Source organism: Labrus mixtus, chromosome 7, assembly GCF_963584025.1.
Source record: "Labrus mixtus chromosome 7, fLabMix1.1, whole genome shotgun sequence".
In the NCBI taxonomy this organism is placed as follows: Eukaryota; Metazoa; Chordata; class Actinopteri; order Labriformes; family Labridae; genus Labrus; species Labrus mixtus.
This window is the reverse complement of record NC_083618.1, coordinates 13,576,689-13,592,577: the sequence shown is the minus strand read 5'-3', so window position 1 is coordinate 13,592,577 and position 15,889 is coordinate 13,576,689. Positions and strand designations below refer to the sequence as shown.

Here is a 15,889-nt window from a genome sequence, read left to right as displayed (position 1 = left end):
AGGGCTATGAGCCGAGGTTTCCTGGAGGAACAAATCATTTTCTCAACAAAGCCAAAGAGAGATTACTGGGCACAGTATAGGAATGCACAGCGGACAGTTTGATGCGCCCGGGGGAAGTTTCCTAATTTTCTGGACAAGGCCGGGCAGCAAATATTGCGGAAAAGTTTGTGTGATTTTGAGGACACAAGGAAGGAAAGAAGAGGTACGAAAAAAGATGGAAACTTTAGTTTAAAAAAAATCATATTGATGTGAATAAAGCCTTTACAAAAACAATTGCAAAAAATGTGTCACTAGGCTTAAAAGTGAAGGTTATTTTAAGAGATGCTACTAATGTTTTTAGTAAAAAACAGCAACTATGGCCGTTTTTTGTTACATTTCCTAATGTTTGCATGTTATTGTATAACTCATATTGAATTGCAGCTTTAAACAGAAGGAATGAAAACAGTACAGCTGGTTTGTTACCTCAGAAAAAATCACAATAGTCTTAATTCATGAGGTGATAACATAAAGCTAATCTAAAAAGAAAAATCACTCCACAGCACTCCATGATCTTACAGTGCAATGAGGTTTAGTGGATTACAATAAACAGTTTCCAAAGAGTTCCTTTACATTACAATACTGTGATGCTCATGATTAAAAGCTTCTCTCTGTGCACAGTGCAGCATTACATTGCATGGCATTATTGCCTGTGTTCCCTCCACATTGAGATGTGGCAGAGTAGCAAAGCTTTTTACACTGAGACTACATATTCCCCAAGGAGAGAGTGACTGACGATGCAGAAATAAGCCCATTAGATGAAAATGGGGGACAACATTTTGAAGTTGTTATTTAGTCGACGAGGACAGGAGCTCCACCCCTCTGTTTGGACAACCGCTTACACATTTTAACTCGGTGGAGAAAAAAAAACACATTTCTGATTTGCAACACTCGGGGAACATGTTTATTGTCTTTGTGGTTTTGTGAAAAAGAGAAACACGCACAATTAAAACAAACTCGGTGGTGAAGCAGATCAAGAGCATATAATGTGAAATGTTCTGGCCCTAAGTAGCATGGGCTAATGGCGATTTTTAAACTAGCGGACCATGTTCAATGTCCCTCATTCATCACTGAGGGGAGCTGTGCTAAACGTAATTACTGTCGCACATTATGTGGGCTATTCCTGCATTGTAATAAAATTAGCCAGAAATGCTTTTTGTCTTTTCTAATGCGGCGCCATGGTAACCAAAGGACGGTCATAATGCAGCATACTGTCTCCATCTGAGCCAGCTGTCAGAGTTTGACAACCTTAGGTGGCACGGCGAATCGGAGGAAACTACATTTCTTTCAATAAATGATGTGGCTCTGACCTGCTCATCCAATGCACAATTTAACATGCACTTAATAATGTACTGTATACTCTTTTGAGTGATCCATCAGCATTATTGTTTAGCAGGATAACAATGGTTTAATCACTCAGACAAATGTCCTGCCTATAATAATAGTGTCCAGTGAGAAATCTTCCCAAGATTACTGCAGACAGGCAGGAAATTCAACTGAATTATAGTCGTTTATTATTCTTCAAACTACAACCTTAAGATGGGCAAACTCAACCTGATAAGTTATAAAAAGGCAACATTTAGCCACAACCAAATATAACAGTCAAGGTTTAATCTGTTGGCATTATTTATACTCCAAGGGGAACAAATGTTAAACTTTTTAAACATGAATATACAGAATATATTGTAGAAAACTTGTAGAATACCAACACAAGGAGACTGTAAAAGCCAACACTAAAAATAAGAGATAACAACAAACGACAAAGAGGAGAAGGTATCAAGATTTCAGTCTTTGCTCTAGACACCTTCGTAAACATACTGAATAAATACTGTTGGACATAAGGCCTCGATCATTCTTGGACATCATCTCTCAGATGCAACAACATTTATTTTGTTTGGTAGAGAACTTATCAGGCAAAATGACTGCAATAAGTTGAATTACATGGTCAATTAGAGACTGTTTAAAGCTGAAATTACTCTGCAAACGTACTGTCCCCGTTGGCGATACACCTAGTGAAGGCAAAAACCAAAAAGACTGAATCTAGATTTCATGTTTTTAGGTTTTTTGAGACTTTTTCAAATTTGGCAGAGATTGACCATTTTGTTTGGAAGTTATGAGATGTCCTTAAAGCCTGTAATCATTTTATTGCTTGTTGGCATTGTTATTGGTGTATTGTGACAACAGGCCACATTGTGTGTAGAGGCTAAGAGGTCACTTAAAAACACTTGCAGCCAACTGATGGTAGCTTCCCTAAACACACCAGTGACTTTGTTTTAGTGGCTGTTACCAGAACTGAACTGTTTATATTCTGTCTAATTTGTTATTTGTCTGGAGGCCAAGTGGACTTCTCAAAGCAATTTAGTTAGATTTCTGTCTGATAACTGTGGTTTTTTTTCCTATTAAAACCTTTGGAAGTCTAACCTCCCCCCACTGAGGACTCTTGTCTTTGCTGTTGGCATGGCCAGGAATCGGCAGTGAGAGGTAAATAAATGGCCTTTAAAAAAAACATTGGCCCTCTTGTCAAGACATATATCCACTCGAGAGCAGCGACAGTCCACATGTCAACTCGTTCTACTCCCATTTCCTCTGCGCTCCTCGCAAAGACACTCCTGTCTAATGAGGGAGAGGGGCTGCAATCCCACCGAGCTAACAGAGGCCTGTCATCCCTGAGTGTTCGTTTTCCCACCGGACAGCCCGGTCAGTGTCCACTATTCGAGGTAATACTTACCAATCAGGATCCATTACAACACCAAATCTATGAATGAACTGGCCGGGAGAAGAAATAGACCTCCCAGGGACACCCCCCCTCTAAACTAAATTGGATTGCCAATATGGCCCACAGACGTTTGAGAAGTGCAGAAAAACAATGGAGCAGAAAATAAATACTCCAAAGCCACAATGATGACTCCACTTGGTAAACTAACACATTATTGATCGCCTTCTTCTTCTTTTTTGTGTTTGTTTGTTTAGAAAAGCCTCATCCTTGCTAATAGCTGTCTCAGAGTGTAATCTCTCCCCCGCCTCTCCTCCCCCTTCTCATTCCCCCATTATGTGGCTCCTTTCAGCGCGCCTCACATAGTTTAGGTTCAGAGTCGCGCTGGGGTACGGGTAAGGGGTGTGTGGGACTGGGGACCAATTGTTTGCTAATGTTGACACCTGCCAGAGCCGGCTTGGACTATTTGGGGCCCGCCAAGCTGCAAAACTGGATGCTCCCTCTCTTTAGCGAGATTAAGTGTGGGGTTTCTGGGGTCACAAATCACTGGACTCCCTCTGATGTTGGGAGGCACAGAGCCAGAGACTGAGAGGACTGAAAGGGAGAAGCTGGAGAGGGAGGGACAGAGGAGGGAAGAGGGATAAAGAGTGACAGTCTATTGTTGACTCAAAAGGAGTGGAATAATGTATCTTCTTGAGTGCGCGTAATCAGCGCGCCCCATTCAAAATATATATATATATATATATATATATATATCAACAATTTTGGACTGCTTTTGGTTGCATCAAGAATTTAAAAGTTTTTAGTTTAAATGTCTACATTTCTACACATGAATTGTGATATTATGCTATTATTACAAATTAATTTTAATGTCCACATACAAAAATAAAGCAATAGTGGTAAGAGAAAATACAATGCAAGTTACAAAACCAGTTGCTGTTTGATTCATCTAAAAAAAACTTTCAGAACTTGAATTTCACCAAATACCATCAAAATGACTTCTGTTTTAGCATCAATAAATATCAAGATAAAACAATATGTCTATCCTACGATAAATATATATCTTTTTAAGCAAATCCAAAGCTTAGAGTAATAGCGTGTCCCCCCCCCCCCCCCCCCCCCCCCCCCCCCCCCTCCCCCCACCATACCCTGCAGATGTACATTAATGCAAAAAAAGGGCAAGATGTGAGCTGCAGCAGAAGCACCCTCTCTCTCTTTAAAACTGCTGCTGTCCAGCCTGATCGTGTCAGTTTGAAGGCCCCCATTGAAAAGTATTCATGCATCTGCCTTTGAGGCACAATAGCAGCTAGTTTATAAACTGTCTGCCTGGGCACCCAAAGGCTTTAGTTCTTATTGTTTTCATCCCCTTAATAAACTTTTTGGAGGAGTTCATCAACTCGCCTGAATAGCCTATGTAGCAAGTCTCAAGACAGAAAATAACAGAGGGGCCTTTTCTCCTCCCTCTCCTTTCTCTCGTCCTTTTCTAGAGGCTGTTCGGCTAACAATGGCGAGAGGAGGCTGTCAGACATCACAGGGCTTTTTTTTGTACCAATACAACAGAAAAAAAAAGCATTTTAAAAAAGGGAATACACTTCTTAAAGTGGGAATCAAAAACTATTGTATTTTCACATTTGCACAGAATGTGTAGACTACCTCAGGCAGCACAAAAAAAGTTTTTTAAAAGTTGTTACCAGAAATGTACAAGATAGAAATATGCATATACAATTAAATGGAAAGGAAATACAATGGGTCTACAGCAATAAAAATATTGTGGATAAAATCTTTTGGGATGTTTAAAATCTATGGATCCAAACACTGAGAATAAGTGAGAAAGTTTAAATATTAAAGTCTGCATGTATACATCCTGTGTATGCTGACACCTGTTAGATAGCAGCGCACGAATGACGGGATGCATTAAAATGTAATTTTGGCAGTAAGCCATTAATCCACTGTTACACCTTTAAACTCTGTGGAAAAAATGAGCCCAACTTAAAAGTGTTTAATAGATGTCTGCTGTAATTAATTTCATACCTAATTAAAACAAGGCTGTACGGCCCGTGCAGGCCGGCCTGTGTAACCCGCTGCACGGCCATAATTGAAGTAAGAGCGGAAAAAAGGCCTGCGTTAGAAAATAAAAGCCCGCAGCGGTCCAATTGAACAACTTGAGCATCCAACCACGCTGCTCACCCCCACCCCTCCCCCCTCCACCATCTGACCCAAAAAGGCCTTATTGGCTGCCCCGGACCCACCACCTACTGTTTCCCATGATGCACTCGGTGGGTTTTAACACCCTAATTGGATGTGACAAGTTCAACGAGCTGGTTTCAGCGGAGGAAAAGCTGGTCAGGTTATGATTTCCGAGTCAGACTCACAGGGGAATCTGTGGACAGCTGATTCCTGTCAGCCTCATTCATCTTCTTCCAGCCAATTAAACATCAACGCTAACAAAGCGGCGCCAATTTAGGGGATGCATTAAACGCCTCAAGTGGAAATGTAGATACTTAACGCGATGTCAGGAGGCCAACAACCGAATAGGTTTACAAAGACACACACATATAGCCTACACCCATATATGTATTAAAAAAAATAACAACTACATTCCCCAAACAAATAACAAATGAATCGTACTAAATAGAAATAGTCTAAATTAAAATAAACTGACTTAGGCCTATATGAACTATGGCAACTTGATAACACACATATTAAACAAACTAATTTAATTTCGTTTCTAATTTTCCGTCGAGCTATGAAATTATTGAAACAATTAAAGTTACTCAACATTTAGAAACCTAACAGAGCAAAGACACATACAACCCCACCTGTTGAATATGTGACACTTTATAAGTGGAGAAAAGGAGAGGGTGGGGTGGCTAGACAAGCTTAAGCAAAGGCAAAAAATGTTTTAAAATGTAAGATTCTGTATTTATTTTGGCCTCCAGCCTGCAGGCAGAGCAGCGCAGGATCCCGGAGCCCCAGAGTGAAAATTGGCGGAATAAAACACAGACAGAAATGAAGCACCCTACTGTTGTGTGTGACAGGATACCTGGAGGGCAACGCTTCCTCTTTAATTTGTCTCGTATGGTTTGGGACCCCCAACCAGACATTCAATCCTCAGAGTGTGCGTAAGCCTACTGAATTTAATTCTCGATGGTGAAATTATATGCTATAATTAAATATCACATCATTTGAAAATGCTTGGTGGCATAGAGACATCTTATCAATGTGGTCTCCCTCGTTGTTATCACGTTAATAGTAACAACATCTAAAATGGGCCTATCAGCATTTGCGGTGGAAATTGCAGGCTAAACAAAGGGCACCTATGGGCTTACAGCTTATATTCTGATATTTTCGAGCAGGAAATGTTAACCTTGAAATGCTACTATCTGTGTCTAACAATGTGCGATCATAACCCCATAAATGAGGGGAGAAATTGAATCCTTTTAAGTTATTAAGCAGGAAAGGATTATAAACTCGTCTTTATAAATGAGCTAGAAATCCCCATGTCTTCCTCTGTACACTTTGAAATTTCCCACAAGAAGCTGGAGAGGAAAGATTGCCCCTTTTCAAGAGCCCCACAAGAGATGGAAAAACCATTTTTGTGCCCAGATAGGGAGTCGTCCCACATGGTAAGCGCCACTTTAATTAATAGACAGCCTTGAGAGGTATCACTGTCAGCCTGGATAATGGTGGAGGAGCCAGTGTTTGTGCTTCCATGAATATTTCTGATGTGATCAAAGTCAAATGCCAGCACAGAGTGAATGTAAGCCTACTCAATTTTTTTTTTATTTAGCCTAATACTGCCGACACTTAAAGCTCCTGACACTGAAATGTCTCTGCAGCATGGTAGGCCTACAAGCTTAAATTGCCCTCCTTAAAATTGATGCATTACTCATTACTCATAAGCAATGTGTTTCATGTTATTATGTTGCACGGTTTGCTCATGTTACCTTGCTGGAACCAATAGGCTAATTTGTTACACTGGTAGAAGTAGCTTCTCTCCATAATATTATATAAAGCAATATGTCATTAACAACCAATTAAAGCGCCATTTTGTAAATAAAAATTATGAAGCTGAATAGGCAAACAAGTGTCACCGAATTTAGTGTAAATTCTCATATTGGCTTTGGCTATTTCGAGTCTTTTATAGGCTTAGGCTAGTGTCATTTAAACAAAGACTAGGTTAAAATGTAATATCTATTAAAAAAACTATGTATCTTAAATCTCGTTTCTGCTTTAAGTAAAGTGATTGAGCAGGTGTGCGGATTTTTCAATGTTAGCCTAGCCTAGCCGGTCTGATCCTACAATTTAGCAAACTGCTTTCTAAGATCGCTAACATGCTGAATTTTTGTCCATTTGACTCAGCCCACTATTATTTCCATCAGCCTACTATGATGTTTTACTGTTATTATTTAGCAGCTGTTTAAAGCACATGCAATTTGCCATTTGGCCAGTAGGGGTAGCCTATAGGATGCCAGGTAGCTACAGCTATTAGTTATCAGGTTAAATAACCAGCAAACAACCAAAAAATATTTATCGTGCGGGATATTTGGATATTGAGGCAGCCAGAAGTACTGAAAACCTTAACAGACATGAAGAAAGCAGACTCTCTCTGTGCTGTTGACTTGTCATAGTATAGAATATACAAATCTCTAAAATGTAGACTATAAATATGCTTTTTGCCCTAAATGTTTTCAACTTTGTAATTTTGTATGGTTTAGGCCTTTGGATTAAAAATACACCCCTATAATAATAATAATAATAATAATAATAATAATAATAGTAGTAGTAGTAGTAGTAGTAGTAATAATAATAATAATAATAATAATAATAATAATAATAATAATAATATATAATAATCATTATTTCAGTCTCGGCCCTCTTTATAAGAAATGTAGGCCTACCGATGTAAATTCCAGTGAAATGTGGCTTGAGTGGCTGCGGGGACAGGGGAGGTTAATCCGAGTTTAATGCAGTGAAGCACAGCGCAGGGTCTGGGCTATGATGGGTATGTTATCTCTGCCCAACATTTGGGTCTCCCTCAATTTCCACCCAGCCAAATAGCTGCGAGAAAGTGCAGATGGAGTCACTCTCAATGCCTGAGGAAAAAACGTTATTAATAGCTAAATAACTTCCCCATACTTTCACTGAATCTCTCTCACACACTGTTCCAGATGGATTTGTTTGAAGTGGTCTCTCGCTTCATTCCCCTGTCCTTCTCATTCAGCACGGCTTTAGACCCGAAATATAGCTACATTATATTACCATACACTGAGAAGCTGGGCGTGCATGCGCAAAAGTGTGTGTGTTAGTGCGTGCGTGAATGTGAGTTTACGTGGTAAAGTATCGAGGGGACAGCTTTAGCATCATTCTGCTCTCAATATCCCGAGTTTTAAAAACAAAAGAAATAACACTGAACACTGCTGGACATGGGAGTGGGTGATAATCCTCAATAAACTCATTTTTGGATAATTGGTTAACTTTGACGTGAATTTACAAACCTTCACAGGTAGCACGTATTGTTTCAGAAATGGGAAAAAACGTGAAACAAATAGGTCGGATTTTAAGCTTTACCTTTATTGAAACATAATGGTTTTAATTTGTAGCCATCTTTAGCCACGTCTATCCTGGATATTTTGTATGTCTGGCTTTCTCACACCTCTCCACGGCTCTGTCACTTTCCCTTCCTGACGCGCGGGAATAATCCCACCTGGCATCTGTTAAATTAGATTGAGGACCTCAGGTAATCCTGCGATTTGCTGGAGTGTCCATCGCCTGTCTGCACCACAGCTGATGGTCAGGTTAGTTACATTTGTGTGGCAGATGGATGCAGGACACCTGATTCACCTTTTCTTATAGCCGCGTGGCGCAAAACAAAAGGATGCCCAACTTTGTACAGATGTTGTGAAACCTTTCTCCATTTCTAGCGCGTAATTTTATTTTGGCATAAATGTAACAGACGTCCAATAAATGTGTACAGAATTGAGCACTAATTTGTGAAATCTCAGACGATTAAAAATTAACACATTAAAAAAAAAGCAACCATGACAGAAGTGTGAAAAAGTGGAACAATTTTTAAGTTTTGGTTGCTTCTCCCACCATCCTTCAGAGAAAAATGCGTTCAAATAAATTCAGATTATATTAATATGGTTAGCGGTTTATATAGGTCTACACGTTTAATAAAGCAAGATTATAGCTGGGATAAATCCGTGATGTAACCTCTGAGAAAATCAAATACACAAGCCTAATAAACAAATAGATAAATAAATAAAGTCTTAAAATCTGGATAAGTAAACGAAAAAAAAAAATCTCATGAATTTTGTGCCCTGGGCGAGCCACTGTGAGCTCCGCTCTGAGATGAAAGTGAAAAGAAATAAAAGGCTCTATTTAATCTGCTTTAAAACCCCTCTCCACATAAGGGCTGCGCTTCAAACTCAGAGAGTGAGGGGCTGATTGGGGATAAATACATTTCTTACCCTGCCTGCGAGCTATTACACCCGGCACGAACACAGACACCTATTCAGCAACCGTCGTTTCCAGCGCTTACTCTAATAAGTATTAACATTATTAGATGCCATCCGGATGCCGGTATAAACTGCATTACGCAGAGGGTGCGTATCTTTTTATAGCAACGTAATTAAGTCCTGATTTAAAACACAAGAACGCTATTTAAAGAATAAACGCAGAGATAGTCTGTGGATCAAACAGCAGAAAGTCAATAATATTGTAGTTAATATTTTACAAGTCAAATAAATTACATTACGCATCAACATCCCCGCGTTTTGTGCGCGTAACGTTCACACTCAAAGCAGAAAAGAATCGTCATTTAAAGCCAGCAGGGTTTATAGATCATCTTTACGGACTCTGGGATATTTGAAACAGAACTGCGATTTTTTTTCTTTCTTCCTAACATTAGTGCGTGGAGTGACAGAAAAAAGAGACCGTTTTCACGCTATCAACTGATTCTTCTCGAACGGACCATTATGGAAAATTACAAAACTATCTAGCAGCGGGGCGTGCTGAATAATTCATCTCCTTTTATGTCTCTCCGTGCCCTTTGTCCAAACTTTTCTCTCTCTTTTTAGCCGCTGTTTGAATGAGAAAGGACGGGCCCACACTCTCCCTTTTTCGCTGCCCTGCTTTCCAGGATTTACTTTTGTACCTCGGACTCTTCACTTTTAGAAAAGCGTCAATGGAGGGCGGGGAGGTTTGTTGCGCGTGAAGTTCATCTTCAAGTTTGAAAATGTTTTGGCAGAGTCTTTTTGAGGGGAGAGGCTTTTGTGAACTCTTATCGAAAACGCCATTCACTTACGTTTGATCATCAAAAAAGGAGAAACCTCTATAGCGCTTTGAAACAAGCATTTTTGCCCTCCATGGGTAAGAAAAACAGCAAAGCAAATAACATAAGAAGAGATAAGACAATAAAATGAGAAGTTTTCAAGTGTAAAATGAAAAAAAAAAAAAAACGTTTACATCCTTATTTTTTTTTTTAATGAAAGAATAAGAAAATCTCAATTCAAGGTCTAATTGTTTGTAATGAAATGTAATGCTCCCTCATTTGTTATGTTTCTCTATGTTGTGTTTTAAAATATGTTAAATATGCTATAGAAAAAATACCGTAAACAACAGGGGATCTCAATGCATTTTAAGGTTATTACAAGCTTGTAAATTCTATTGACAAACAGTGACAGCCAATACGTGCATCAAAGCCTTATTTCTCCCTCCTCGCAGCATTACTAATAGAGCAAATAATAATATGAACATTGATTTCACTTTAAGTGACAAGTGGTGAAATGTCAGTGAACTGACATCGATTGTGAAATGGGTCAACTGTCAGCTGTCGTTTAAGGGTCGTTAAATGAGTGAATGAATGAGGAGGAATTCGCTACACAAATTAATTTTCTGCACTTAAATACCTTCTGCCAAAGGCTCTCATAAATAATTGAGTGAATGAACAAGTGCTGGCTCGGAGTTAAAAGCAGGAATACATTCTCTGCGTTTAGCTGAAAGCTCGGATGTGGGACAATTTCCCAAGAGGACGTAAAGTAGGAAGTCTATTTAAAACAAGCGCTTTCCTGTTTACAAGGCTGTTATTTACTCTGCATTATAATAATTATAATAATTTGTAATTCAAACAGATATGTACAAAAAATGGCCAGATACTTTCTGCCGTTAACTTACATTTATCACCGAGGATGCCATCGATGCTATGCTTTGTTTTCCTTTCTCCATCTTCATCCTTCTTATCACAGTCATCCTCGTCATCTTTTTTGCCAAATCGGGCCCTCAAAACGCGGCTGATGGAGCTCACTAATGGCAACAAAAAGGTAAATGGGTGATTAGCCCTAAAACCCATAAAAGAACCAGAATAATCCTATCATACATTTGTTTTAGAAGGACACAACAAATGGCACAGGAAAAGTTTGACATGAGCAGCTTCGTCGAGGAAGTGAAAATTAAAGGGAATTACATTCTAAAAATGCAATAATACAAGGTGAGTTTTTCTGGCTCAGGTGAGCTTTCTGCTACACTGAAACATTTTAAAATCAGTAACTGAGGGGGGAGGGTGCTTAAAATTATGTTGGATTCAAAGTGATGCTCTGATAGGACTGATGCTGCAGTGTTGGCTAGTAATAAGAAAAAAAAAGAAAAGAAGTGCAGCTTACCAGATGAAGCCTCACCTGAAGGAACCGTGCTTCTGTCGCACACCCCGTCCTTCAGCAGCTTATCCCGGATCTCCCAGCTGAACATCCCCGGGTTCTCTCTCTTGTACTCCTCGATCCGCTTCTCCACGTCAGGAGTTGCCACCTGCTGAAGGGTTGAAGTGGTGCGATGAACGCAAGAGGGGAGGCAAATGACAAAAGAGGGGAAACAAGACAGTTTTAATTGAGAGGAATTTTTTTAAACCGAGAAGTAAATGTTTTCCTTTCAAAAGTAAAAACGAATATTGACAATAAAAGAGACAAAAGTGATTTAAGAATTAACGTTAATGCAAACAAAACAACACCTGTGAAAAGAAATGTGTCCCTGTACAGAATAAAATAGCCTGTAATATGACAAAAATACTGAAAACATAACAGCTGCCTTTCATAAAGGACCAAATATTTTCTAAGAATGTAAATGTATAAATGTAAGTAATTACAAGAGACAACAAAATGTAAAAAAAAAATAAAGGGATTTAATTATGTCTTTTTAATTTTTAGTATCTTGTACTTACATATATATATATATATTATGTATTTTTGCATGATAGATCATTTTAAAATATATCTAAAATATTGGATATCAACTTTCAAAAAAAATTGCAGTCAATAAATATTGACTGCAACGTGTTGATTAAACAAAACAGGATGTTATAGGTGGGATGACATTTAATAATACTCTAATAATAACAATAATAATAATAATAATAATAATAATAATAATAATAGTAATACAATAACGATAATAATGAAAACAATGACAATAATGATAATAAAAAAGCATTTATGACATACGTTTTTGTGTCGACGTTGCTTTATTATAACACTTCCTCAGTTTTGAGCTCACTCAGGTGTCCTGTACCTCGTGATGCCGGTCACCTTAGTGACAGTAACCCACACAGACCCACCCTCATGGACCCCACTCACCCTGGGCTTGCTGCCTCCGATGGCCCCTGGACGGATCGAGCCGGTCTCCTGGTATCGGCAGAGGATCTTGGAGACACAACCGTGAGAAACTCGCAGTTGTCGCGAGATTACACAGGGTCGGATGCCGTGGTGGGCCATCTCCACTATCTTGTGTCGGATGTGATTTGGCAAGGGCCTCCCGTTGATGAACACGCCGCCAAGCTGGTTCACCCTCCCTTGGCCCAGAGGGGTGGACACTGCGCCACAATAAATTAAAAAAAAGTTTCAAAAACAACAAAAAAAACCAACGAGATTTGGAAAATGTTTACTTGGAGAAAGAATGAGCTAATTGAGCCCAGTTCTATATACAAATAGCAGTATGTTTGCTATGTTACTGACTTTTAATGGGACGCAGTTTACTCACATTATCATATTACACATTTTCAAGAGAGACTCGTGCCAAATTCTCTCAGCGTCTGTCTGTCTGACAGGATGTATCCGAGGCCACTTCAGCGCTCAATTTCACATTCAAGAGACACTGAAGAGGCTGACACTTCCCACCTTGATTATTCCTAGTCATGCTGTACAAATATTGATGTGATCCTTTGAGTCGTCTCTTTGCTGTGTGTATTGTGGTCATTTCCAGCAGCAGGACACTTGAAATAATCCCGGAGCTCGAGGAACTCGCGAGCTACGTGGTTTTTCTACATTTCAGTCCAGAGCACTTGAGCACGATCTGGGCGTAATGGGAAAACTGTTTCCAAAAACGCATGCAAATACAAAGTGATCTTTTTTACGCCCATATGTTCACACGACTCGAGTGTGGACATTGAAGTTTGGAGGGGAAAAAAATTACCAATTAGATTGCTTTTGTTTGTTGGTGTGGGTGTTTGTTTGGTGTGTGATCATTAAAGTTTTACTAAGATTTGTTTTCCTAAAAATGAAAGAAAATAACAGCCTTAATCTTTCATCTGTGAAAATATGGAGATAAATTACTGTAGGTTAGGGTCGTATCAAATTGTATAAAAATAAAAATCTTTACATTGTAATATTTTGAATACAAGTCCTCAGCAATTGGAAAAGCAAAGTATTGAATACCTAAACTTATATAATTGTATTTTATTTAAGTTAGCCTTATTATAGCCTTCATACATTATAGCCTAAATAAATTAAGTAGCCTACATCTCTATGAGAAGCAAACATTTCTGGGATAAGATCGGTCTAAAGTGAATTAAATTGAATCAGTAATAAATAAATACAAGCTTCACAACAAAAATCTTTCAAAAATCAGATGTCATAAGGCTGGAAATGTACGTGACAATTTCAAAAAGTTTGAAGATGTATAAGAAAGCACAAACAGCTTCCTTACTCCATATTTAATTCACTTGTGACTGAGGCTGTTAACTTTAATTATCTCTGACTGGAGGTCGTATTTGTTCACCCACCTTTTTATTTCCCAGCATGTCGCCAGTAACAAACTGTGTGACTGTGTGTGACTCTCACACAGGCTGACAGAGTGCACAGCTGATGAGTTTTGTCACAGCAAACAAGCTCACACATCACACACATGTTGTCACTTCTCTTACCTTCCAGGGGGAAGCCGGTTCGGGGGTAGTTCTGGCCTGGCGCAGGGCGCATCATACGAGGCATAGTTCCGGGTAAAGTAGCCATCATGTAGCTACTGACACGAACAACAAAATGTACTCGAACCCGTTACTGTCACAAAGTCCAAGTAAAAGAAACGGAATGCCTTCAACAGTGCTCAAAAAGAGTCTGCTGTCAAATCCAAATCCCAGGTGGAGAAACCGGACGAGCCCTTCTTCAAGCAGAGAAAAATAAAAGTGATGCTCTCCTCTGCTGCGACGCCAAAATAAAAGCAAACAACAGCAGCCAAATAAAAATGCAATCTGCAAAATAGCGCAGTTGCACACGAAGTTGTATATCAGAGTTGCAGAAAAGCACTGTTATTCTTTTCCCCTGGCGTAGTTTGGGTTCAGTATAATGTCTGCTGCCTGGTTAGAAGTAGTTTAAGTGGCCAACTTTCGTGCATGTCGTAGGAGGAGACAGGCGCGCGCTCCCATAGGCTCCCCGGCCTTTCTTTTATGGATGAAAGAGAGTGGGTTTAGCCAGAGGCCGGCCGACCAATCAGAGCAACACATTCCACTTTTAATTCACTCCTGCCTCCCTTCATGAGACTCCATACACCGAAAACCTGCAGTTCAACATTTTATTATATCTAAATGTTATTCTAAATCCTGACTTTTAAAAATGTGTCCGCTTTCATGACATTCAGCTGCTTAAACCTGAGGAATATTAATGCTCTCAGGTTGAGGCTCTAATTTCCCCTTTTCTCTTCGCGCTATCATACTTTATTCTATTATATTTTTTAGATAATAGGTATAAGCTAAAAATACAAAATAAATATGTAACCCTTAAATTGCATCCATAGCAACAACTCAAACACAACCTATTTGTTAGTTTTTGTTTAAATACGTTTATTATTTTTATGCAGATAAAGAATCGAATTCTAATTAAATATAATGTGATTTAAAAAAAAATCAAATTAATTGACCGTATCAAAAGTAAATACAGTCGATTAAAAATCTGCGTGACCCTCTGTATCCAAAGTTATTTTTCCACGGTGCACACGCAAAGCTTCGCGTGAGTTAAAATTCTCGGCACAGAATAATTGTGTCAGACGCTGATGCTGTGTTTTCTGAGTGCACAGATGCTGTGTAAAAGTTGCCCTGTCTGTCTAAGGTTAGACCGTAAGATGCCTTTACCTTGTTAACCTTTCAATTAAGTAAGCATGGACGTCTAAATCGCTCCTTTTGCTGTTTGTGGTAATGACAACATTTGGATCGACCCGCTTATTGGTGACAACAGGTTGCCTTGCCCTCGAGTACGCACACGAGTAATTGCTAAAAGGTAATTGTTCAAAAATAATGCCTCGCTATTAAAGTGGAATAAAAAGCGCACATGTGGCAGAAAAAGAAGAGGTGCATGTGTCAACTCTGTGGGCCCACCGTGCATATAAAATCGTGTGACAATTGCCGTGGAAAACACTCCTGGTGGAAGGCAATTTCACAAATAATTTTAGCAACAATTAGGGAGCGTGGAGGGGTGAAATGGCGATTTCACATGCAGATGTGCCGGTGGGAAGGATCTGGTACCCTGCCGAACAGCTCTGACCCTCACTCTCCCGCTTTGGTTCGCTTCACATGGGACGCAGGAGCACAAAGAGAGCGCCTCAACCTCCTGGGAAGGCGCAAAGAGTGCTGGATTAAGTCAAGCATCAATCATGTGAGATCCAAACAAAAGCACTTTTCTCTTACGGAAAGCACGTTCTTTAAAAAATAAAAAAAATAAAAAAATAAATATATATAGGCCTATTTCACATATCTGAAGCGACAACAGGTATGTTTTTTTTAAATCACAAAGACACGCAAATAAAGCTAATAATCTCATCTCCCTGCAAACATCACTGGTTGAGCAGCAGCAGGTCTTGCCTCTGTTATCCTCATCATTATTAGCC

At 39.2% G+C, this 15,889-nt stretch overlaps 1 protein-coding gene across 4 annotated transcripts in view; it reads right to left on the bottom strand.

The window, feature by feature from the left end:
• pax7a (paired box 7a) overlaps window positions 1-14,424 on the bottom strand; it is a 46,335-nt gene extending 31,911 nt beyond the window's left edge. For 2 of the 4 annotated variants that reach the window (XM_061043128.1, XM_061043129.1), the window contains exons 1-4: window positions 13,941-14,424; window positions 12,376-12,611; window positions 11,428-11,557; window positions 10,928-11,056 (exon numbers count right to left, since the gene is read on the bottom strand). In XM_061043128.1, coding sequence (XP_060899111.1) covers window positions 10,928-11,056; window positions 11,428-11,557; window positions 12,376-12,611; window positions 13,941-14,028 — 583 coding nt within the window. In that variant the 5' untranslated portion in view covers window positions 14,029-14,424. Of the gene's footprint in view, window positions 1-10,927; window positions 11,057-11,412; window positions 11,558-12,375; window positions 12,612-13,940 lie in introns of all 4 variants that reach the window. The other 2 variants (XM_061043127.1, XM_061043130.1) reach the window with 2 other exon arrangements.
• Window positions 14,425-15,889: the final 1,465 nt, after the last annotated feature.